The following is a 25,221-nucleotide window of genomic DNA, read 5'->3' as shown; positions in this document are numbered from 1 at the left end:
CGAGATGACAGAAAGGAAGAAAAAGTCCTTTGAATATTCTGGTCAGTTTAGAGTTAAAGAAAGAAACCGGTCAAAAGGCATAACCAACAAAAAAAATTCTATCATTTCATGCAAATTTAATAAGCATATAGTCTAGACTACTTCATACCAAATCCTGAATTATGTAAACTGTGCATCATTCACAGTTCTGCCTTTGGCTACACAGCCCCATTCTCAAAGGCATATACACAGGAATGGAAACGAAGGAAACTTTACTGCCTGGGGAAGGCTAGAAGCCAAGTAATGAGATGGCCATTGCTGGGGGGGGCAGGGAGAAGTCTGGCACCCTTCTAAGAACGAAGCCAGCAATGACAGACTGACCTCATCTCGCAGCATTCTGTACCGTACTGTACACAATGACCATTTTACAAGAGGTAACTGGTGCTTTTTACAGAGAAGTACTGTAGCTCAGTTCGGAGAACTCCAGCCAAGAGGATGCAGAAAAACCGGCGCGCTCAAATCTGTTCACAAGAAAAGGAACGGCGTGCTGCGCAGAGGAGCAGCGGAAAGCTGAGTAACACCTTCATCCTCACCACTAACCCCTCTGCTCCACCTCTGCAGAATGTCACAGCAAAGAACCCAAGTCCCAGCCCCTGCTGATAAATGGATGTAAACTGGGACTTAAGCAACAGTAACTTCTGCCCATAAAAATCCCCACTACCTACTGCATCTCCATAAACCATCTCACTGCAGCAGCACTTGGAATTCGCCGTCTATTATCCCTATTTTGGAACAAAGTCTGTTGACTTTTAAACTAAGGAAAGTTCCTGCCTTTTGAACGGCATAACATGCAATGCTACCAAGAAAACTAAATTTGCATCCAAACAACAGGAAAAATATTTGCTACCTACCGCCAGCACAAGCAAAGGAGTGCTCTCGCTGGCCACTTACTGCTGCACCTAACACAGGCAGTATTCTGCCAAGGGTAATAAATGAAGACCAGAAGCAGAGAAACACCATTTCAGTGTGATCAATTTCTTATCTAAATATTTTAAATACAGAGCATGCGAAGAATCTCCGGTAGAAATTTAAAGTATTTCATTGTGGGCAATGAAAGCGCTACAACGTGCTGTCTCAGCTGAAGGCTCTCCTTCTGCCTGCCAACCCTTTGACCCTGCAAGCCCCAGCCTTGCTCAGCCCCAGCCTTGCTCAGCCCCACCAGCCCTTCCCGAAGCCCTGGCCAGGGAAGGATTTCCCCCCCAGTCAGGCTGGGCATTATGGGGTCCTGTGCTCTCAACTTTCACTACCTTTTCCTCCTTTCATTCTCAGCTGCTTAAGCAGCCCCTTTTATCCCCTGTAATTGAGCCTGCTTTCCAGATTACCCTCAGGTTTAACCTCTTCCATGCCCAGTGAAACTCAAAACCCATGACCCAAGGCAATATCAGAGAAGAGCTGTCTTTTTTTCTTTCCACTTTTTCCACTAGCACCTAAATTATTTTGCACTGGATTGTGTGCACTCTTACTTGTTCAGGAAATTCTTCATAAAGACAGATAAAGTGTACGGCTTTGCCATCTCCTACTCTCTCCCCCAGTAAAATTTTCATTTGAGAATTGCAATGAAATGACTGAATATTGTTTAACTGCAGTATTTTGCAGATGAAACAACAGCTGAAGTGTTTTTTACTCCCGCAGCACACAAATTTATGTAGCTACACAACAATAAAGCAAAGCCTTAAATTTAATCAGAACAAATACTTCAAGCAATGGCAAGCTGGTAAATTATTTAGAAAGGGGCTCAATAAGACCTGGAAGGAAATATGCATCAGCTGTGCAGCCTGGGAGCTTCCAGACACAAAGAATTTTCATGCTTACCCCTTTTAAGGCTTTTTCACCTCAGCTATTTGTATTTAACACAAACAGGCCTGTATGTGAACATCATCCCACAATTACAAGCAGACAAGGACTGCACTGGTAGCTATGTGGCAGGATTTTTTACCAGTTGTTAGCACCATTTGTGCATTCACAATAAGATACTGACCACAGGCACTTCCTAGTGTAAGGACCCACACTGACAGCCCCGGAATACCTCTTATTTCAGAAGATTTTAATGATTTGGTCTTTTTTTTTTTCCAGACTGCCTCATTTTCCCCAACCTGTCTTCCTTCCATCAATTCTTCAACCATTCCAAAACACTGAGAAACAGACAAAACTAGATGTATTAGTATTTATATGAAAGGTCTAGGAAATTCAATAATGCTCCTATTGTTTTATTGCAGATGGCACATCAACTTCTCTTTATTACTGCAGAAAACTCAAGAGCCCTGTAGAGTGCAATAAACTGGTACGTGTTTAGCTTTGCAATGTTTCAAAGGGCTGTGATTTACTGTTAAGAACCAGGCACCTTGCACACAAACATCTGAGCTCAGTAATTGCCTCATGTTTTGTGCAAACTCTACAAGGCAGCGTGAGGTCGGCCCACACAGGTTACCTGCTGCTTCTAGACGCCTGTCCCTCATTCCTCAGTAATACTGACTCTGTTATTAAAGAGCAGAGGAAAAGGTTTGTTTTCACCTTTGCATCAACATGGTTTGCTCTCCTACTTGTTTTCAGACATTATTTGAATTTTCTGCCAAATTCTTGGGCTGCTAGAGATTAAAAAAAAATTGTCAATGTACCAAGAGGAAAAACACAAAAAGTAAATTCTCTTGTCTTAAATATACACCATATATGTTTCAAGTCAAGTCCTTCTGATATAAATATATTTACAAAACACTTCAGAAAAAAGCATACCCACAGATTCAGTAATGTAAACATTTCAGCACTGAACACAGTAAGTCTCCTTCAGGTAGTACATTCAGCTTTTACTACACAATAAAAATGGTTCCAGTCAGTTGACCCTGCATATGGGGGCAGGGAAGGATCAAAGACAAGAGGGAAAGAACCCCTACGAGCTGTGTTTAACATTCAAATTGCTCTGAATATAATATTGATTTTATAAATTATAAAGAAACAAGTAAATGAATGTAACCCATCACAGTTTAAATAGCAAGGCTGACTAAAAATACCTAAGGGCACTGCCAACACAAATGCCTTCTCAACCAGTCACCCTACACAGAGGACAGGAAAACACCAGTAACTTTTCCAATTGCGGACCATACTCTTAAACTACATACTATCAGACATCACAGAGACACCCGGTAGATTATTTATACGCTAAATAAGGTAGTGAGCAGTGTTAGAAACAGAGAATATAGTCCTGGTGCTGACAAAAACCTACATTATTATTATTGCTGAAGACACTCTAAAAAGAAGACAAGAAACAATGTCTCCTTAAAAAATGAAGACCAGGTTAGTATGCACATAAGGAAAAAAAAATATTAAAAGCAAATCTACAGGTCGGTTCATTCAATGAAGTTACTACTTCTGTTTGGGTTCCACATTACATACTTATAATGATAAATTTATGATTTAGTAGTCAGTAGTCCAGGTACTTTGAAGAGGAATATTTTGACCCAAACTGCCCAGAGCATACAGATAAGGACATGAACATACTGGGGAACATTAACAGCAAAGAGGATTCTGCAGACTTCAAATTTCATTCTTTAGCACTCTCTGTATTTTATTTACAGAGACACAGGAGACTACAGACATTGAAATACCCAGAAACAAAACATTTCCCCAGTGTGAAAGCCTGAGATGTTACAAAACAGGAAATAGTCAGTAGCCGGCATGTTTGTTTAACTCCTGCTTTGTGTTACTACTACCCACAACATTCCATTTCAAAAATGTATACACACATTATACTTTAGTTAGAATTAGCAGTTACAAAGCTCTGAAATTACGTTTTACAACAAAACCAAAAGCCTTCCTCAGGTGCTAACTGTTCAACATTCTCTTGTTCCAGAGGATAAATCCAGTTCTGAGGAGTGCTGGGACACATAGTTTTGAACCAGCTGAGGCCAAGCACATATTTTTACAACAGAAGAAAGTATAAACTCATAATGAAAAACTTCCTAACATCTCAAAAATACAATGAAGTCAGACGAATATAAATAAAATTTAAAAATAAAATCCCTGTAGGACTTATTACTTTAAACAAATACCCCAGGCATGATCACAGAAAGTGCCAGCCAAGAGGGGCACCAGCTAGAAAGATAGGAAGCTTGGCAGCTTGCAAGAATTTATTCACAATAATAGATGAAGGAAGCAACAAATGCTACAAGACCACCACGCCACGTAGCAGACACGTATCTTAGTTTTCAGTCTAGGTGGAACGTTATCACGAAGAAGTGTTGTTTCTATAGCAGCAGAGGGGAATACTTACTCTGGGCTGCCAGTTTTCATACTGCTTCTGCAAATTTGCACCAATGGTTTCCAGAGCTTTTTGAGGGCCCATGGACAGAGGATCTAGGAAACAGAATACAAATTAGTATTTTTGACCACAGCTGAACCGCTCAGCTTGACAAGAAGCAGAAATTATTTCCAATTCCATGCACATTTAAACTTTTCACTACTCCACATTAGGTTTATGTAAAATCCAGATCTACAGCCTGGGAGACCAAAGTCTCCACCAGAGCATGGACACCACCTGCTCTGCAGAAGGAAGAAGCCAAAAAGCTTTCTGCACGTTCGCTCTCCAGTGTTATGCTTGCAAGAAAGATCGTTTAATGATGTTTTCATGCAGGTTCCTTTATGCATTCAATTTCAAATTCATAAACATTGCATTCTCCATGGAATTTACTTGGGTGCATATACCCAAAAATTATCCCCAAATTCTTCACTCAAGTACAAATTAAAAAAAATTAAAGACTGTCAAATTTGGAAAAAGATTTCTCTTGCTAAGGTAATAAATACAATTTTGTTTTGAAAGACAGGCGAGGCATAACATTTGTTTCCTTTAATATTGAAAAAAAGGTTTCTATAGTAAATAATGACAAAAATTTAAATTGGTTAAATATTTGATGACAAACATTTTTCTTGATGAATGCAAAATCCTGCTTCATTTACTTCCATTGCTTCCTGCTTCAGAGATTATATGCCATTTGTAATTTTGAAGAAGTTAATTTTATCACTACATAATTATCACCATACATACATACTGATAGAACTTCAGTTTATGCGCTTTATGCAAAAAAAACCCCATGGCCATATAATTGAGACTATTAACAAATTTCAAAAAAAACTAGAAGCTAATATTCTACAATTTAATATAAATTATTTTAAAAGCATTTAACCAAATCAATGAAGGAGTTTTTTTAAAATGTTTACAAATATTCTACCTTGCACTGTGGGGAAACAAAATAAAATAAAGTAGGATAAAAGCAGGATTTTACAAGTTATTTTTCTTAAATGAATAAAAGCTAGGATCTTATTTAAATTTTAGTGTACTTTGGTAGAAAGTACACTAAATGGTGAGTATACCATTTACATTTTTCCAAAACACACACAAACAGTAGTGAACCGTCTGCTCAGACTACAAGAAGCCTGTCCCCTGTCTCAGCTGAGCTGTTGCTCCAGAAGCCTGGCCAGGACGGAGCCAGCACCCACTCCCCACCGCGGACCCTGCAGCCGCAGCCCTCGCCGACGTGCCTTTAGGAACGGCTCTACGCACCGCAGCACTCTGCTGCTCTGAACTGCAGCAGTCCCCTTGCTAGTTAAGGCGAGCAGATACCCTTGAGATGTTGAACCGTAATCCCCCAAAAGTATTCACACTGCCTCATAACATCTTTTGGTAGTTAACATGCCACTAGCTACGGCTCAAATTAAAAAAAAAAGGAAACAAAAAATAGCATAAACACATCAGATTTTTCTTTTAGTCCTTCAAAAGGACCAAACTGAACTTCAGAAAAAGAAATTAAAAACATTTCACATGCATTTTGACAGCAGAGGAATGTAGTTTGTGGACTATGGAGCACCTTCAGAGTCATCAGCATTATTAACAAAAGCCTTTATACAAAAATAAAGTACACTGGTGTCATTCCAAGAGCCAAACAATGGCAACAAATTATTTTCCTAAATATAGTTCATGCCACCACAGCCTATACATGAGCTTTCAGCCTCCCTTGTTGAGCTTGTATATAAGGCTAGCGAAGGCCTGCACACATATAGGCCAAGATACCTTCGGTATAATCACGGCAGGAAGCTTTCCGTGCCTAAAGCGGTGCCAGGTTGACACTGCAGCACTGATGTCAGCTAAGGCTTAATTCTGGAGAAAAACAAAACACTTCAAATGTTCTAAGGGTGCATCTGGAAGGTACAGTGAGAACTGCAACCTGCTTTTGTCTGAGACTGCGATGGCCGTTTGTTACCGGAGTTCACAGATCAGTTGTAAACAGCAGCAATTGCACCAAAATTATTTCCACACTTTCTTGCACATCTGGCAAAGACATTATGTTTCCACAATGCACACCATTAGCTTCTCTTGAGACTGTTGTATAGAAGAAAAAAAGCAGCAGATATTTTTGCAATTACCTTTTCCAGAAATTTAAAGTTGGCTAGAAATGGAAATGAGTACTTGTGTATATATACACACTAAAAATTTAATTAAAAAACTGCATTCAAAATTCTCTTCGTTGATGATAATCACTAATAACTTTATTTTAATGACTCTGCAATGGTCTTCATTCTCTTTGCTCCCTGCTCGTGTATCAATGAGAAATGAGAGCTGTTCTCTCCACTGAATAGATGCATTTGTTAGTGCATGCTCATGGCTTTGTAACTGCTTTAAAGTCATCAGCATTTTTAGGTTAAAAAAAATGAGATGCTATGATTCATAAAGCAGGTAAGGCAAGGTTAGAAATGAGATGTTCTGAAAGTTTTTAAAGAAATTCAGTTTGTGCAATGATTAATTTTCTTCTGCTGCCTATCATAAGCCCCAGAATTCAGGATTACGGTGCTCTGCACATTACTTGCTGAAGACTGAACATCTTCAATTCCCAGATAAAAAACAAATCTCCCTTAGAAAGCTTTCTTATGCGAGGTATTTCCTTCTAATATTACTTCAGATTTGTCTCATCTTGATAATCAGACTTGATCTCCAAAACCAAGGGAACTTTTCATTTCCTAACAAAAAACCCTAGGAATTTAGTCCAACACTGTATCAAAGTAGCAAGCCCATGTGTCGGAACTGCTGGCAAGACATCCTTGGGAATAATTCCAGGTCTTCTGAATTCATGATCCCAATTAAAATAGCCCCAGAGCAGTCATCTTATCATGCAGTAAAGTCCATGCATTTTACAAAAACTTATTTCTCTATTGTATGATGCAGGGTCATTTTAAACCTTTGCAGACCACTGTGGTCTGAAGATGTTACTGCTCAGAGATTTCCTTAGATACTTATAAATCTACAACAAGTAAGAGAAAGCTAAGTAGCTAATTAACAGCTTTTTTTCCTCCGTGCTATCTCATTTTAGAATAAAGCAGGCAAGATGACCTGTGGCAGCAGTTGCTACTGGATGCTTAATTAACTCATGTAGACACAGTGAAATCAGATCCCAGATTTCCTTTTGTTCACCCCAGTTTTAAGCCCAGGAAACACACAGCTTTAAGATTACTATATACGCTACAGATCAGTATTTCTAAGACTAATAGTTAGCCAGAGCTTGGAAGTTCTCCAGACTTACCAATCCAACACTCCAGACGGGCACAGGGAGTTGTTTTCACCACATCAGGAGGGTCCACACCAACATTTAGGCACAAAACTAAGGCAACACTAACAGTCTTCATCTGCAAAGACAGACAATAAAATGCTTACTTAATGTAGAAGCCAAATCAATTTTCACTTGTGTTGAAATTTTACCACTACTATAACTTCTGACAGGTTTCAACAAAGCTTTGTTATCTGCTCTTTAACACAGACTATTTTAAGCAAGACATGACTGATTGAATTTCTTTTTTTTTTTTTAAATAGAACAGAACTTAGATTTTTACGTTACTATTTTTATTATTATTTCCAGAGCCCATTCTCCTTTTATAGAGCATGGAAATGGATATCACTGGACTTCTGCTACTCAAATTAATCATCATCCAACTGAAATACTTTATTAAAACATGAGAATATGCTATTCAGGGTCCTTGATCAATGTTAGAATATAGTATGTCCTCTCTAATATTAAAACTAAAAGCATTACAAGGGAAAACACACCCAAGTGACCAACCAAACCATAACTAAAAGTTTAGTCCCTTTTTTGTTGTTGTTTTGTTTCCTTCATGTGTTAGTTATCCTGGATATTCTTACTCTAGGAGAAATCATGACTTGGTTCCCCCTTCCTGGTCCGGCCCAGAGCTGCTGCTGCAGTACCAGCCTGGCAGAGGTGACACTCAGACACGCTTCTGTAGCCACAAGGGGCACCACCAACACGTAAAATCCAAACTTACCAACACTGCCACCAAAAAGCTGCATTGAACCAATGACTAAGCACCACAGGCAGTTTAAAATATTGCTTGACAACTATTATTTCACATCTTCATGCTCTTTTCTGAACTCCCTCATCCCAGGGAAGGAAAACAAAAAAGTAACGTGGCTTACAGTACTTCCATCAAGTGTTCAGCACTCCCTTGCTTGTCTGAAGAAGGCCACCTGCATCTCCACTTCCCCAGGGTGCTTGTTACAATTCAGAACAGCAGGCAAAACAAAAAATAATTTTAAAAAATCCAAATCCCACACTTATGAAAAGCCAGAGCCACACAAATGTATAATTTATAAAGAAACTAGAAACTGGAGCAGAGAGAGACTATTCACACCAAGATGGGGGGACAGGCTCTACATCAGGACAGAAATTCTGCAGCATCCACTCACTCCCATGTCTATGATGGGGAACTCGGAGCAAAAAATTAGCAAGAAATCTGGTTAACGGCTTTATCTCAAAGTATGTTCTTGCTAACAAAACCCTGCAATCATGTGGGAGTTACTCACCCCCATGAGTTCACAAAGGAGGAAGCAGCCCTTTCCAGAACACGGAGAAAAACAGGAGTCTGAGTGGGGATTCCTCGCTGGCATTTCACAAGGGTTCTCAAAGCAGTGCACACAGATCGGGTAACAGGGTCCTCAGCTGAAGTTTAGCTCTACGTACACACACTAAGGGTACATTATCAAAATTAAGAACAATACATAGCAAAAGTATAGTTACTGGCAAAATGAGAATCAGCTGCAAGACACAGCTTGGTGCTCCACAGCCGAGAGCAGCCAGGTAGCCCTGAGAGCAGAGCTCTGTGCTGACAGCCGACCCGAGTCATCCCTCTGCCATCCTCCTCCCCTCCATCTGCTTCTCTTACCTTTCCCTTTCGTCTCTCTCTTCCCCTCACTTTCTTTCACTTATTTTATTGACACCAAACTGCTACCCTCAAAAATAAATTGTGCCAGCAATTGTTGACACTTTTCACGTTGCTCACGTGCATCTTACCCTTCCCTCGCATTTTTTGCTTTGTTTAGAAAATTATTTCATCTGGACGCAGGGCAACTGCTGCCCTGGTTTTAGAGAACCCAGCACAAAGATCTCATTGGTGGCTCACTACAACGAAGATGCCAATAAAAACCGTCCTACAACAGCTAAAACAAAACCCCGATATATTTACAAATGTAACAGGCACCTATGACATCATTCACAAGAAATGCACCCAGTTAAAAAAAGTTACTTCAACATCCAGGTACTGACCGATTTATCTCCTAATCCAAACCACGCACGGAGACTCCATGACCCACGCAAAAGGTAGGGGTTCTTCCCCAGCCCAAGAACTGCGTACTGCTACATAAGGAGTTATTTTCAAGAAATAGATACATTGAGGAAATGGCCTCAAATTGCACCAGGGGAGGTTTAGATTGGATGTTACGAAAAATTTCTTCACCAAAATGGTTGTCAAGTATTGGATCAGCAGTACGACCTGGGAGAAGAAAAAAGAAAGAACACAAGCCAAAAAACCCCAACCACAAACCACCCGGCGTGGCAGAGCTACCTGCGGTGCCCGAGCCCCGGCCCGCACCGAGGACGCCGTCCCGGGGTGCCTGAGCCACGGCCCGTTCCCAGCACCACGGAAAGAGCCTGGTGCTGCAGGGGGTTAAAGAGCACCAACATCCCCGGCAGCAATCGCACGCCAGCAAACGGCACTAAAAACCCAGAAGGAAACAAAGAATGCTACAGGACAAAATAACTTATTAGAAGTGAAACCATACAAATCATTCCTTCAAGAGAAAGTATCATGCCAAACAGTCTTTTCTGCCTCATTTATTTATTGTTTCCCATTTGTGGTCTAATACTGACTTATTTTTCAATAGTTTACTAGTAATGTCTGATCTGTGACTTATGCTGAAGAGGCTGTTATTTATTTTTCTGTTCCCAAGTTCTGTGTTTTAAATAAGCATTTCTCCTTGAAAACAGACGGCAAGCTAGTAAGGAAAAGTAACTGATCCCTGAGACAGACGGGGTTATTTCCCCTCTGCCTACCTCCCCACAAAGGATGGAAAGTATTATACTTCACCACTATTTGTTCTGCTAATAAAGAGCACGTCTTCGGTAAGAATTACAGCTCTCTTACACTCCCCTCCGATGCCTACTCAACATCCAGCTATGGTGTTGAATCGTTATAGATCAAAAGAAAACCTGAGCCCAAGAAACCACATACTACTTTTCACATTTCTAAACTGTTTTGGAACATACTACCATCAACTTCGAAGCATATTTAAAGCTTCTCAATACAAGAAATACTAGGACATTTTCATCTGTCATTAAGACAGTGGAAATTTTCTTTTCTACATTTCACGAACATATCCACCAGAATACATTTCAATGGATTTCTGTTACAGTTAGAAATGAAGCGTAAGAATATTTGGCAAGCTTCTAAGAAAACCAATATCCAAAATGCTTTATCAGCAACAGCTCAAGTTCAAAACCATAGAAGCTCTTACTGTGGGCTCTTCTCTATATAGTGTAATTTGTATGTTTAAAAAAAAAAATTGGATACAATTCACAGCTTTGCATTGCATCCAGTTTTAAGTGATTTAATAACTCTAGGTCGCAACCTGCAATACTTAAATGGCAAAATCCACTCGGTCACAAAGCTCTTCCTGAGAAGTAATCTTATTGAATTCAAATCCTAAATCCATCAGAAATGGGACTCAGTGAACAGAGGTAGTTCTGTGTCTATTCAGAAGAGAAGGTGCTTATTAAAGCATTTGACATTAAAATTTACATATTATACTAAAGATCAGAGAACTTGTACAATATTTTTAATTCACCTCTTATTTCATTTTGAGACAAAACAGATTTGCAGATGAGAGAGTAACATTACCTGTAGGTATCTCAAACCGAAATCAGTGCGATTTCGGCAGTTATTTTCAGCTACAAAAAAAAATTTACATTATTTTCATGTGAGAGGTTTTGATTGAAAACCTGAAGTTCTGTCATCACAGGGAGCCCAACTCATCCTATTGTGGCATGCCCGAAAGCTATTCCAGTCCAGTCTGTACCCGAGACACCCCGTTTCATCAGTTGCTAGAGATCTGTCATAGGCCAAGTAAGAACAGGGTTAGCAACTAAGAGAAGAGTCATACAGCCGTTTTAGCTTCTAGCTCAAGTAATACCAAGAACAAGTCAGGCAATCAATTTATGAGAAATTTTGCATTTTGTGGTAAGACCTTGACCTAACATTTCAGAATGGACATTTTAAAACCCATAAATATTTCATTTCTACACTGCCATTTTCAGGCTGAAAAATTTCTGCTTAAACATTACACAGATGAACACTCAACCATTATAAACCTGCCTAGTTTTATGCCAATAAGTTAAAATTGCTTCTGTGAGTTAATACAAACACAAGATTAAGTCAGCATTAAACATAAAATATATGCTGCTACATTATGCTGGGGGTGAACTTATCAGCATTAAATACAAATACTGGGGCAGATTTCCAGACTGAGAAATCCTCATATCCATCTCATTTGGGAATCCTCACTGGCCAGCAGGCTCAAATCTGCCTGCTTGTTCAGTAAATACATTCCCTTCCTAAAGACTTTTTTTGGACTTTTTTTGTTATATACATTTACACAGATTTAGTACAAGCCTCTCAACAAAAGACAAAACCAGCTAGGTGTTCCACAGATAACTCTGAAATGTTACCTGTTTCGGAGACATGCCATTAAATACTTCAACAAGGAGCTCTGGAAACACCGAGCAGTAACAGCAATATTGAGCAACACGAAACATTGTTCTCCCTTTGGAGCTTCAGTTACAGATCATTCAGCGACACCAGAAAATCTTGGTTTCCCCTTCCCAAGCCTCGGGGAAGGTTTATACACCAGACCCACACCCTGCAGACTCTCACACCAAGGTGGCCTCTTGCAGCAAGCGGCGTGCTTATCTGGAGCGGGGCTCTTCTGGGGTCGAGGGACTCATGGTAGAGCAGCCCCGGGGGGAGATGCCCATCCTGAACTCTGCGGCAACTTCCCATTTCAGGCTCCCAGCTAAGAAGTGACAAGTGGAACACTTTGTCTTGGTGCTCTCTAACAGCACAAGCATCATTCCCAGGGCTTGGGCCCAAAACTCACCACTGAAGGAACATCATTTGCAAATCAGCTGATGAAAAGGCTGATAATTTTGACCTTCCTGGTCCACTCGATCACACAACCTCACACAAAACCCAAGAAAGGTTTCTGCTGGTAGTGACTGGGACAGAACATATCCCACACGCACATGGCTTACCTCTACCGGGCAAACAGGCAGAGGCAATAGAGATGCTTGCTGCAGAAACAGAGTCTGTCTTGACGTGTTGCCCTTTGGGCACTCACTCACACCACCAAGCTCTAATTTGGCACCCTTCTACACTCATTTTGCACCACACTGCACGAGATGATTGAGAATCAAGCGTTACTCTTCTTTTTTAATCTATCTTCCCTTTAGTGGGTCAAATACCAAAAGAAGAGAGATGTGGCAGTCCTCTTCAGATCTCCTGCAGCATTGGCAAAGTAAAACATCTAAGAAGGAAGAGCTTTCAGTTTCAAGGAAGTTTTTTTTTTTATATAAAGTTTAAGAGAAATAAATTATTATGAAAAAAAATAAATCTCAGGGTGCTTCTCCACAGTGATAACAATAATACAATGCAAAGAAATACTTCAAGTTAACATTAATAATTCAACACCTCTGCAGGTTGTCCTCAGCCATCTGTAGCCCAAAAGGTCAGTTCTTGCTGTGACTGTTGTGACAGCATGCACTAGATTTCTAGATCAACTCCTCCTTAGTGTTTGTTTTTCTCTTCTAACCTCTGTATTCTCCACTAATACTATGAATTTTCTTCAGAGGCTTTTATGTCCAACATGTTCACTTACCCAGTGAATGCAGCTACTACACAAAGTTCAAGAGCAATCAGTAATGCTAACGCAGCTCCTCGTAAAACAGACTTTTAACTGCTGGCTTCATTATTTACTTTACAAGCACTGCTTACACTTGTAGATGAATCACTCCCGTCAATCAATATCCAAGATATACATAGACACTTTCTATTTACTCACCCAGAGAACAGCATGCACGTTCTCCATCTGGTAGGGGATAATATCAGTTGACACACTATGGCCCAGCGACCGCAGCTTCTGAAGGTGCCCTCAGAGATCAGAGGTAACCGCGCATGACAGAACTGTGCCTGATATTAAAAACTACAAAGTCAAGTAGGCGGATTCACTCCGTCAAGACAAAACATCAAAATATTGCCTTTAAACCACTGCTTAGATACATATAACCAAAATGGTGCTTTCTTGTCCCTGTCAATCATTTCTTAAAAATAATGAAAAATAACAGGAAGCAAATATTTTACTTCTATAATCTTCGATTGTTTTTGCATGTTGTATAAAGAAACCAACAAGAGACATTTTCTAGATGTTTTTCCTTATTTGATCTGTGACAATGGCTTTCCTTTTCGCCTCAGCACAAGTCTATCTGCTTTGCATTCTGTACAGGCTTCTTTTCATCATTCCACCACTTTCCCACTCCTGTCTCACACTATCTTTAAAAAGGTGTCCATCTTCCCATGCACTGACTTACTTCCTCATCTTCAGATCTTCCTTACAAACTAGTATTTCAAATTATTCCTGGAAGACATTTTTAGATCTTTAACAAGTCAATACTACATTGTATACAACATACATTTGATCAGGAATCACACTGTGCTCTTTAAGTGGAGTCCTTGAGCTACAGCCAACTGCACTAAAATAAAGTAACTTTTTAAAATAGGAAGTTTCCTTGAGCTTACAGGAGCAAATAGGAGAAAACGATAAGGACGAGATCAAGCCCATAATTTCAGCTGAAGTGCCAGGACCATAAAGATGAAGATGTTAGGTTGTATTTGAGCGCCATACAGTACAGAACACCGTCCCCCTGCCTAATAAGGCTCAACCACCTGATCGCTTCAAGGGCTTCAAATTTCTTACTGCCAGTGTGCCGTGGAGAGAAAGGAGGAATCCCCAGGGGAAGACAACCAAGCTTCTCCGAGCAAACCATGCCGGAGACCATGCCCCTTCCCGAGGCTTCGTCAGACTGGAGGGAAGTCAAGCAGAGGGACAGCCCTGAGCGCAGAGCTGCAGCTGGGCAGCAGGCTGCACAGAGAGGGAGGGAATGACTCAGACCACCGCTTCTACCATACACCGCTGCACACCGCTGAGGCACTGCTCCTTTTCTCTGGACACTGCCGCTCTCATCCGCTACCCAGCAAAAGTTACGCTGGCTGTAGATGACCCTGCCACAACAGCAAGAATAAATAAACAAATACAGAAATAAAAATACTGGTGAGGGTGTCACTGGTAGAACCACTGGGACCAAAAGATAAAAGGGAACGCTTCGGGCCCTAAGCTCATCTGTCACCTATTGTACCCCACACCACGGCTTCGTATTAAAGAACACCATTAACCCGAACCTGGTTTTGTTAAGTAATTAATTAGATAAATTATCTAAAGTACATTCTTTATAGAAGAACAGAACAGCAAGAAAACCATCTTGGGTTTATCAAATTTACTTGGAAATGCCAGTTAAAGCTATGAGACACAGAGCACAATCAATAACCTCCTCGTTATCCATGGCCATGCTATCCTAACAGTCACCTTTGGAAACATTCAAGGGGAGATCAGCACAGCAGCAAGCCAATTAAAACAACATATCAAGAGGGAAAAACACAATCAAAACCCTAAAACATCCCAGAAAACCTGCATAACCCTTGGAGACAAATAAAAAGGAAACTCCAAGGAAGCCTGTTGCCCTTGAATTTCTCTATCTACCCAAAGGCAGAGAGAAGAAATCTAAGAACCAGGGAAGCATTAACAAAATCATTCCCATAACCTTCAGTCTCTCAACCATCACAACACCCACAATGCCACAAGAAAGTGGTAGTTGTCAGCAGAACAGATGTTTCGGTTTTCTCTACAAGAGCTTCACGCGAAGCAGCCCGCTACCATCTGGCCATCTACCACTGCACGAGGGTTCCACCAATGTTTATTAACATTTGCCACACTTGAGAAATCAGAGGAAAAGCCTCATACAATTATAAGTATTTTTAATTAAGTATGCCATTTGCAATAGTAGTCCAGTACTTATGTATATATTTCAAGGCATATGTTTTTTTCATCGTCCACTATTCACAGGCTTTTCAAATTTCTACAAACATGCTGGGGGCAGGAGGGTAATTAGCCACTACAACATATATGTTGATTTTAAGTACCAATAATTGCCTAACTCCTCTTCAAATACCATATGCTCAGTAGCACAACACCACCAGCCTCCAAGACAAAAAATGAAGCAGATTATACATAAATATATATTCTCTCATTGCATGTTTTTTGAATGGAGAAACACAGATATAGTTATTTTCTGCCATTCCATTTGCTAACGGTGAAGTCTCTCCCCACACTAAAATTATCTTTGCACATGATAATGTTGTCAGCTCCTTTCCCACACATTACACTGCACTTCTATCACTTATTATTCATAATGCAAATGTAATTAAAATGAAGCACTCTCAGGGAGCTATTTAAGGGAATAAGACTCCTGGACATTTCTATATATCAAGCCACTAAAATTTTAGATTTTCAAAAACTATTTTCCTCCCCGCCTAACTGGTAGAGGTAGAAATTCATAGAAATTCACAAATTCGCAAATGCACAAATGTACAATTCTGCATTTACTCCCTATGTTCAACCATCACAAAAAATTACTTATTATCTTGCAAAAGGTCCTCATAACAGTATTATAAAAAAATCAAATCCTGGATATGTTCAGTATAAGAAATTACATAAACTAATGGAGTTATCCTAATGTTCCACCTGAACTAATTGAGTATACAACAGACGTTAAAGCATAATGCCCTCCACAGCAAAAAATACTAAATTACCACATCATCATCCTACCATTAGTGTGGTCTGATTACAGTTGACACAATAGCTGTGGTATTGGAAGAGATTAAGTAGCACGTTCGCGGGAAGCATGGATTGCACTGCCAGTAACTACCAAATAATACTCATTTTACAGCCCCTAGATCTCAGCTGAAGTGAGAAAATTCATAGGATGAGAACAAGATTGACCGAGCTGAAGATTTCAGTGTTTCCTACTGGTGTATAAAGGCAAGAACTTTTTCTTTCAAAACCTGTGACTAGCTGGACTCTTCAGAGCTGTTAATCAAAGTCCCCTCTCTGCTTAGACATAAAAACGCGTAGGCAGTGGTAGATAGAGCACAAGCTTCCCAACTCTCTCCAATCAATACGCAGCCATCTTAATTCAAAACAATCTTTGCTCTAGGTAAGAGAAGATATAAATCTATAACTTAAATGACAGTGCTCATTACTTACAGCAGGGGTATCAGTTTGGGGAGACGCTGGGGGTTTTTGGGTTGTTTTGTTTTTCCAAGACATTTGTAAACCAGCAGGTGCCCTACACTACCGCTCAATCCACACACCTCACTGGACAGCAATTGCCATTTTTAGTAACTACTGAACTAAAATGGATTTCAACCACTGACCTAGAAGAAAGATTCACGCCGTTACCAGCTCCCAGGGCCATGCGATTGCACCAAAGTGCTCCAAGCCTTCCCAAGAGTTTATCTTCCTTCCAGGGGAAGGACAGAACCTGCGTCTCATATGGGTTAGCTCCCAGACTACTTACTGGGTTATGAGTTTCCTACACACAAACGCAGTTGATAGTCCTGATCATGCACAAGCAAACAGAAAACAAATATTTAAGATGGAATAAGTCAAACTAAAGCGAAGGCTGCTGCCAAAACAGGAACTCCCACCATCTCCCCCCACCAGATTCCTGCTGCCTCAGCTCAGCTCACAGGAAACGCACTGACCTAGACTTGGAAGAGACGGAGATGAGCCCCCAGCACCCTAACAGCAAGCAGCAGCCAAGCCACGCGCGTTACAGGAGTGCCTGGAATACTTCCCGATATCGAAACACCTCCTTCAAGGTGAAATGATCTACACAAACCGCCAATGCTACTACCCTCCATTAATTTCCTTTGACACATGAACCATTTACCATGCAGGCAGGTAAACTCTGCTTGTCTGAATTAAGCGCATTTGTGTGCAGTCCTGCTTTAATCTACATTTCCATAGAAACTTAATTGTGTATTCATCTTCTCATAAAAACAGGATTTAATTCTCACTCAGCAAGTTATGAGGCAGCAGGAAAAAAAATGTTAAAGTAAAACTATTACAACTAGCTTTGTTGCTCTCTGTTTATTTTGGAAATCAATGTAAGTACAGCGTATCTTAATTTAAATATTCTGAATTTAGTAGCAACTTGCCAGTAAAACCCGGTGTATTTGAAATCTTTTTATTTAAATCAAGTTTCTTGATTTGATTGCTACTGAGGCTGTGAGATTTAATTCAATACACAAAGCATAATTCCAACCCTCTTGTGTTAAAAATATTCTTTAAATAAATAATAGATCAAAGCAGTGTCACTTTGATGCCATATGTAGTCCACAGAAGCAGGAGACAAAGGATTAAATGTTTTCAGAGCAGTCCTCCTGGATGGAAGGGGGGGGGGGGCGAGTAAACGTTCAGTTATTTTATCTAGATTTACCACTCATTACTTTTCTTATTTGATTCTTCCCTCTTATTAGAGTTCTGCCTTCTAAAGAACCTTCAAGTTCATACAAACTCTGGAGTTTTTACAGCAATGAAGCAAGATGAAAAAAAAGTCATTCCATTCCCAAATCTCAGTGAATCACTTCCTGTAACTACAGTAAAGCTAGGATCCCTCCCTAGGGCTACTCAAGATGATGACTAAGGGCAAAACCCACCACTGCCTGTGTTTTTTCATGATTCACGGGGAAAAAAATCCCACAGATTTACCTGCAACTCAGGCAAACAGAAACTTGTTTTGGTTAACCTTTGAGAATGTCTTAATTTAGAGATAGGCTAGTGTGTTTAAATACAGGTAATGCTTCCCATACTAAGCTTTGACAAGTTAATTTATCAAATTCCAAATAATGGAATGCTTTCCACACTCTCAACTCACACCAAGAGGTATATCCCCTCCAGCCCTCGGGAAACTCTCTTTCAATAGCATCTCGAAGATAAGAGCACATCTGAAGTCAATCAGAGCTGGCTTTCGGAAAAAGGAAGCAAGAGACAAGAAGAGGAAAGTAAAGTAAATTGGGGAATGCAACAGACCCACAGCCAGGTTGAGACCAGAGGGAAGTGACTACGTGTACTTTTAATTTGATTAGCAGCTACAGACAGGCATCAGAGGCCTTGAATGCTGACCAAAACAAGCATGGCTGCAACACAAATTCTGATCACTGAGGAATAATGTTCTAAAGCAAGAAAAAAAGGAAGAAGAAACTTTCTGAAGACAGCTAAAACAACAAGATGAGAATAATAATTAATTTATAATGCCAGAGAGCACATAAAGCAGTTAAGTGAAATCAGAACAAGGAAAAATATAAAAATCAACAAAAGGTCAGTATACTTCCTGACAGCAAAGGCTGACATATCACTGCGTGTCTTCCCTCACACTACTGTTCAGAAATGCTTCACAATAAAAACCCCGCAAATCTCAAGTTCCTGCATTTTCAGTAAGGTGATTGGTTTTCTGGACAAACCCCTTACACTCAAACTCCCACTTCCAGTTGGTCTACATGAAAACAGCAGCAGCATGAACTAGCAAGCTGGTTTATGTAACACAGGGTCAAACCACATTATATGAGTTTATGAACCATTTCACAGGATTAAGCTAATTTGAGTTAGTTGGGGGAAAATATTTAACAAACGTCATTTTCCATACAGAATTCCAAACACCCTATCTTCACATCCCTTCCGTCACTGTCTGAAGCTCTGGTAAATTTGCTATATCACGTCAAATGCTAAGAAGACATCCAATGATAGTTAAAAAGTTGAATAAAATACAAAACATGAAAAATAACTGTTAAGATTTAAAAGTAATGAGATTGCTCAATCTCAAATCAGCTTCTCTTCCTCTCTTGGATGTCTTTATGTGTTTTCTATATATTCCTATGACCCTGTTCTTAAGCAAAAGGTAATTATACACAAAGACAACTTTGTCCAAATGATACCTGATAAAGCTGTGCAGATACAAATGACATGTGACCAGCACTGCTGATCCTGATATAAAGAAAAATTATTTGATTCAAGCTGACAGTGAAAACAGAAGGCCTAAACAGAAAATTTCAGATTTGCTCTTATTTTCTTCATTTACAAAACTAAGACTCAATATCTTGGAGAATGAATTCATTCAGGCCTGATTTCGCCAAGCTCATTCACAGCGAGTGAAAAGCACACCGTTCACAGCACAGAGGACTCTTAGAAGAAGAAACTGCAACTCCACAGGAGTAAGGACATCGGAACTGGGCTGGGATGCTCACTGTAACCACTGCTCTCTTCTTCACTGAAATGATTCTCTTTGGCTGTAACATGCATATGAAATGTTTAAAAACAAATGCAGAGAGGATAGCTGATTACTACCACTTTACTCACGCTTATGCTGATCAAGATAATCAATAGGTTGCACAAGTCAATGTCATTCCCAGTTTAGAAAATGACAACTTTGCAGATCAGGAAATAAGTGAACAGGAAGCTTCACAGGAAGGCAGAGGGATCACTAAAATAGACAAGCAAGCTCATCACACCTCCACAGTCTACTAGAGAAAAATCACTGCTTTGCCAAAACCCTTTAAAGAAGACATACCACAAAACTTTGTGTTCTGTGGCTCATTTAAATTACATCCAAGAAAATCCTCAATTCAATCCATTAATGATCTGCCAAGTCAAACTTTCAGTGCGTGATTGTACTCAAACTATTCTGGTTCAGCCAGAGCCCTCCCCAGAACTTCTGAGCTATAACCATTTAGGTGAACGCCCCTCTAGGAACATTTAGACACGTGTGTCCTCATGCCTGGTCGTGATGCCTCTGGAATGAAACTACAGGGTGGAGTTTCAACAACAGTTCCCAAGTTATTCCACAGTATTGCAAGAGGGATCATAAACATAACAGACATTTGGTCACCAAAAAACCTTCATACATATGCATAAACACAAAGTTATGAGCAAACCAACTTTGAGACCTCAGAAATCCTGTAACCCAAAGCAGATTCCAAGAACAGAATGAGTGGAACTGATTATCCACGTTTGTTTGCTTTTAACTCAAAACGTTTGAGCTGGGACACAGACGCAACACAGGATTCAAGAGCCCCTGGCAGGGAACTTTCTTTGACACACTTGGCTTTACCAGTTTAACACGCAACATTATTCAAACACAAGAGAAGCACCTTGCTTTAATACAGTAAGCGCTTCCTTTAATAACTATTTCCTGTCTCCAAATCACATAATCTCAGTTTCCCCACACACAAAGAACGCCTTAATTTTATATTCCACATAACATGCTGGTGGCAAGCTTCAAAACCACAAAACTTCCGTGCATCTTCACCACCAGACAACTGTAATGACTACATTTACCGCACCCTGTGCTTGCATCATTAACCTGCTGGTCCAGAGAGCTCTTTAAGACCTCATTAATTTTATTGTCTTTCCTGAAAAACACCAAGTACCCAAATTTCATTTAAAGATCTTAAATGAGGGAACTACTCAAAGGGCGTATTACCATGAGCTCGGAATTCGTCCGTTTGACCCATCTGCATGTTTGCTTCCCCTATTACCACAACAGACACACAAACTATCAGATCAAATGCCCAGTGTTTCACCTGAAAACAGACCGCTGTTTGAAGTACAGCAGTCCTCTGAGCACTTATTCCTCCCTTTCCCCCCTCTCCTCCTCCAAAACCCATCCTGCCCTTGAGCATTACCCGGTCCTTCATCCTCCAGCTCTGAGCCAAAGACTTGGAGCCTTCGATCTTCTCACAATGCCTTTTCTTCATAAAAGCCAGAGGCAAGTTCCAGTCAGTCAGGTCAGACTCATCCTCCTCCCCAAGCCCCAGAAGAGGCGACTGCAGCATCTCAGACTCCATCAGAGGAGAAGTGCCAGGCAACAAGTGAGCAGCAATCTCCAGCCCAGCACGCAGCGGGGGCCGAGGGATCCCTCCGGCAGGAGGGGGCGCGGACACGGGCTGGCGGGGGAGAGGACGGGGCAAGGGCAGAGGGAGGCTCCTCTCCCAGGTGTGCAGGTAAGGACGAGCCCGGGGGAAGCAGCACCTTCCGCCTGGCGACTCTCCGCCGCCGCCGCTGCCCGTTGACAGCAGCCCCGTCCGGGCTCCGAGGAAGGCGGCTCCTCCCGGCCCCGCGGAGGGCCGAGGTGCCGGCGGGGACCGGGCCCGGGCCTCCACTCGCGCCTCTAGCCCCGCGGGCCCTGCGCTCTCTGCGGTGGGAGCCGGGCCCGGCCCATCGCGGCTCCCAGCTACCTCGCACACCGGCGGGCCGAGAGCGGATCGGCGAGCTGCGGACCGGGAGCGGGCGGGAGGCGGGAGGAGAAGGGGAGACGCGTCCTGCAGCGCCGGAGAGCCCGACTCCTCTCACCACCACATCAAGGAGGCGGCCATCTTCCCCCGGCCCACAATGCACCGCGCTACGGGCCGCCGCGTGGGACAAGCCGGGCTGCCGCGGTCCAGCCGCGGTTACCATGGTTACAGCGCGGCCTGTCCGGGCCTAGCGTGGGCCGGGCGGCCCCGGGACCTTGCCCGGAGCTTTCTCGGAGCCTTCCCGGGGGCCGCAGGCCTTAAACCAGGCCGGCCTCCTCCCGGGCAGGCGGGGACCGCTCGGGTGAAAGTCGCCGGCTCCCCGGCCCTTTCCCTGTCGTGCGCGGCCTCAAGATGTCGGCGGTGCGCAGTGACGGCCCGTGCAGAGGGGCCGCCCGCGGCGGGCACCACCGGCTGGGCAGGTCTGGGGCTGCCCGTGGGGAACAGGCGTTTGGAGGGCAGAGAGGGCACCGCGGGGTCCCAGCCCCAGCGGGCGGAGGGACGGGCTGAGCCGCAGCGGGGCTGGAAGGGCCATAAGGGCAGGATTTTGTCCGTGCCGGCTGCCCCTCGATGTGACTGCCCCGCCACGCTGCACGTTCACCGGGGGCTTCTTCACTGGGAGCCGTGGGGTGCGATGTCCTTGTTTCCTCCAGGGATTTTCCCTCCTGCAGTATTCAAGGGACAAGTTCATTGATTACCTTTGGGGTGCCAAAAAATGAATACACTCAAAAAATCAACATAACTTAGGTTTCCGTCACTTAAAGCGGCACAAGACTGCATGACGTACTGAGCCTTCCAGACCACCCTGCCCTGTAATGACAGTTCTGATGATCTTCATCTTAAACAGAGGTAAAAATAAACCTGTGATCACAAGCGCCTGGCTCTGAGCAGCACTGGTTGCACTGGTGTGTCCTGGTTTCCCCAAACACACCCTGCCGCGGCACGGGCACTGTCTGATACTGCCGGGTCTTGGACCTTACTTCACCTTCAGTTGTGTGGTCCTTTACACTGGGGCAAAAGAGCAGGGGAGTGGTGAAACCGGGCAGCAGACTCCAGCAGAATTACATCTGATTTATGGTCACTCTGTATATGAGGAAAAGCAAATGTATTCTTTCAGGATTATATCAAATAAACTGAAGTTTAATGAAGATCAAATATTGTTCCTAATGAAGTTCCTCAGAGTGTTTGCTCTTAGCTGTAGTCAAGTCCCACTGCATTCATATTTGTAATACTTTAATCATGTAAAAATTATTTCAAAGTAGAAATCAAAGAATACATGTATAATTTGATTTATAGAATCATATTAATTTTCATTAATATTTTCAGTGTATTTACATTCATGGAATATTTTAAATGCAAAGACCATTCTCTACAGCAGATTGGAAAACAATGCTTCTGGGAGGCTCTGGGGTGGCCAACATTGGCTTTTGCTCCTTTGATTTACTGACTGAGCTGATTCATTGCTTTACGGGTGCTTTATGCTGATGGCTGATCATAACTGCGTGATTGTTATTGAAATGAATTGCCGTGGCATAGAAACCGCTCACGGCTGTGTTTCTGCTAACCTTTAATGAATGCCTCGTACCAACGGCAGCTACAGAAAACGGCAGTAACGATCCCAACACACCACCTGAAAAAACTGTGGCCACTGGAGCTCCCAGGGCAGCTAATCCAGCGCCGCGGTGCACAGATGGACCCTGGCACTGGCCAGCCGGGTCGCTAATCCTGGCTCCCAACAGCTTTAGGGACCGCGTGCCGGAGCCGGCGCCTGCTCCGAAGAACGTGCTGCTGCGCGGCCTCGGGAGCTGCCGCTGAAAATACCTTTGAAGGGCACAGCTGCCACAGGGCAGAGAGCACAAATCTGCCTTGCCTCCCATACGCACAGCTTTAAAACTGTGATTATTTAAGATAAGGACGGTGTGTTTTCACGGTCGACCAGGCGAAGTCCACCGCCTGTGCTGGAAGAGCCGTCCACTCCCCCATCCCCTGCACACTCCTTTATTTCAGGGATTTCTCTGAAACGCTGCCCTGAGGCTCTCGGTGCTCCCAGTGCTTTCATCCCAACCACACCAGCATCTCTGCTTGGTTCCACCTGGTCGGGTCTCTCGGGGAAGAGGACAGGGAGGTGGCAGGAGAAGGACTTTGCAGAGCCGAGCCAAAGTGACGGCTTGGCTGTCGGGGTGGGAACCAGACGGCGAGAGCAGGCTGTCAGCAGACTTCCTACACAGCTCCGAATGCATCAGCTCTGACCTGCAGCGCTCCCGTTATCCAGACATGCACTTCCCAGAGGACATCAGTCTAGACCTGTGACCCTCCGCTTCATGTTCCCACTGCGGATCCACCCTGTCCTGTTTAATTGCATCCTTTCTTGTCACTGCTGGCCAGAATTCCCTGTGCTGCTCCGTACCAACGGCAGCATGCGGTGATGCATGCTGCTGCCATCAGGACCCCCCACTTCCCTGCAAAGTCAACCCTCAGGCCCTAGGTTCTGAGCAGAATAACATTAAATTGACGGATTACGATTATTCTTGCCTTCGAATAATAGGCTGATAGAAGGTCCCTGCACACAAGACGTTCTTTATACTTGCAGGATGAAGTGCAGAGTGCTGGCTGAGCAGCCCTTTATGTTCACACTGTATAGAACTTTCCATGGCAGAATAAGCCCAGACATGCTTACGGGGGTGCTGTGGACGCAGGTGCTCGTAGGAACACGCCTGGCTCTGTGACCCGTCCCTGTCCTCAGCGGCGGGAAGCCCAGGGCCAGTTCCCACGCTGGTACTGGAGCTGCACACGCAGGATCTTCTCACGCTTTGCACAACAAATATTTCTCCAGTCTTTCATGATTCAGGATGGAGCCCTTGCTGTCCCCAAGGATTTGGGTTGCGTTGTTGGGGCATCGCAGCCAAACGAGAGGAACATCAGAAAGGCTGGCTGCCTGAAAAACAGGGGGACCTCGCGGGCTCCTCCTGACCTTTCCAAGGCTGCTGTGCCATTTCTGCAGGCGATAAAACACCCTGAGAGTCTGCAGCCAGGAAATACTGCCTGCGGAGGCAGCGACTCAGCCAGGAGTGGGCTGAGACAGGGCATCAGCAGCGTGTGCGTGCGCACCTACGGCAGAGCGGTACCGCACCGCCCCGAAGCAGCTGTCGCCGGGGGTCCCACCACCCCCAGCCCCCGGGTGACTTACTGCTCCCCCCAGCCGGCACGGCGCAGGCCACGGGGACCAGCACGGCAGAGCACCCGTCACCTCGGCAAAGGGGGGGCTGCTCTCGTCACAGCTTCTGAGACCTGGCTGGGATGACATCATCTACCTGCTAAATACATGTTATTTTTTAACGCGTGATG

General features: G+C 42.9%; 1 protein-coding gene across 5 annotated transcripts in view; it reads right to left on the bottom strand.

The window, feature by feature from the left end:
• The window catches only part of RPTOR (regulatory associated protein of MTOR complex 1), a 150,025-nt gene extending 128,037 nt beyond the window's left edge, over nucleotides 1-21,988 (bottom strand). For all 5 annotated transcript variants that reach the window (XM_075771018.1, XM_075771019.1, XM_075771020.1 and 2 more), the window contains exons 1-3: nucleotides 21,271-21,988; nucleotides 7,602-7,704; nucleotides 4,304-4,386 (exon numbers count right to left, since the gene is read on the bottom strand). In XM_075771018.1, the coding sequence (XP_075627133.1) occupies nucleotides 4,304-4,386; nucleotides 7,602-7,704; nucleotides 21,271-21,432 (348 nt within the window). In that variant the 5' untranslated portion in view covers nucleotides 21,433-21,988. The remainder of the gene's footprint in view (nucleotides 1-4,303; nucleotides 4,387-7,601; nucleotides 7,705-21,270) is intronic.
• Between the last annotated feature and the right edge of the window lie 3,233 nt (nucleotides 21,989-25,221).

This window comes from Balearica regulorum, chromosome 18 (assembly GCF_011004875.1).
Source record: "Balearica regulorum gibbericeps isolate bBalReg1 chromosome 18, bBalReg1.pri, whole genome shotgun sequence".
Lineage (NCBI taxonomy): Eukaryota > Metazoa > Chordata > Aves > Gruiformes > Gruidae > Balearica > Balearica regulorum.
This window is presented reverse-complemented; position numbering and strand designations above follow the sequence as displayed.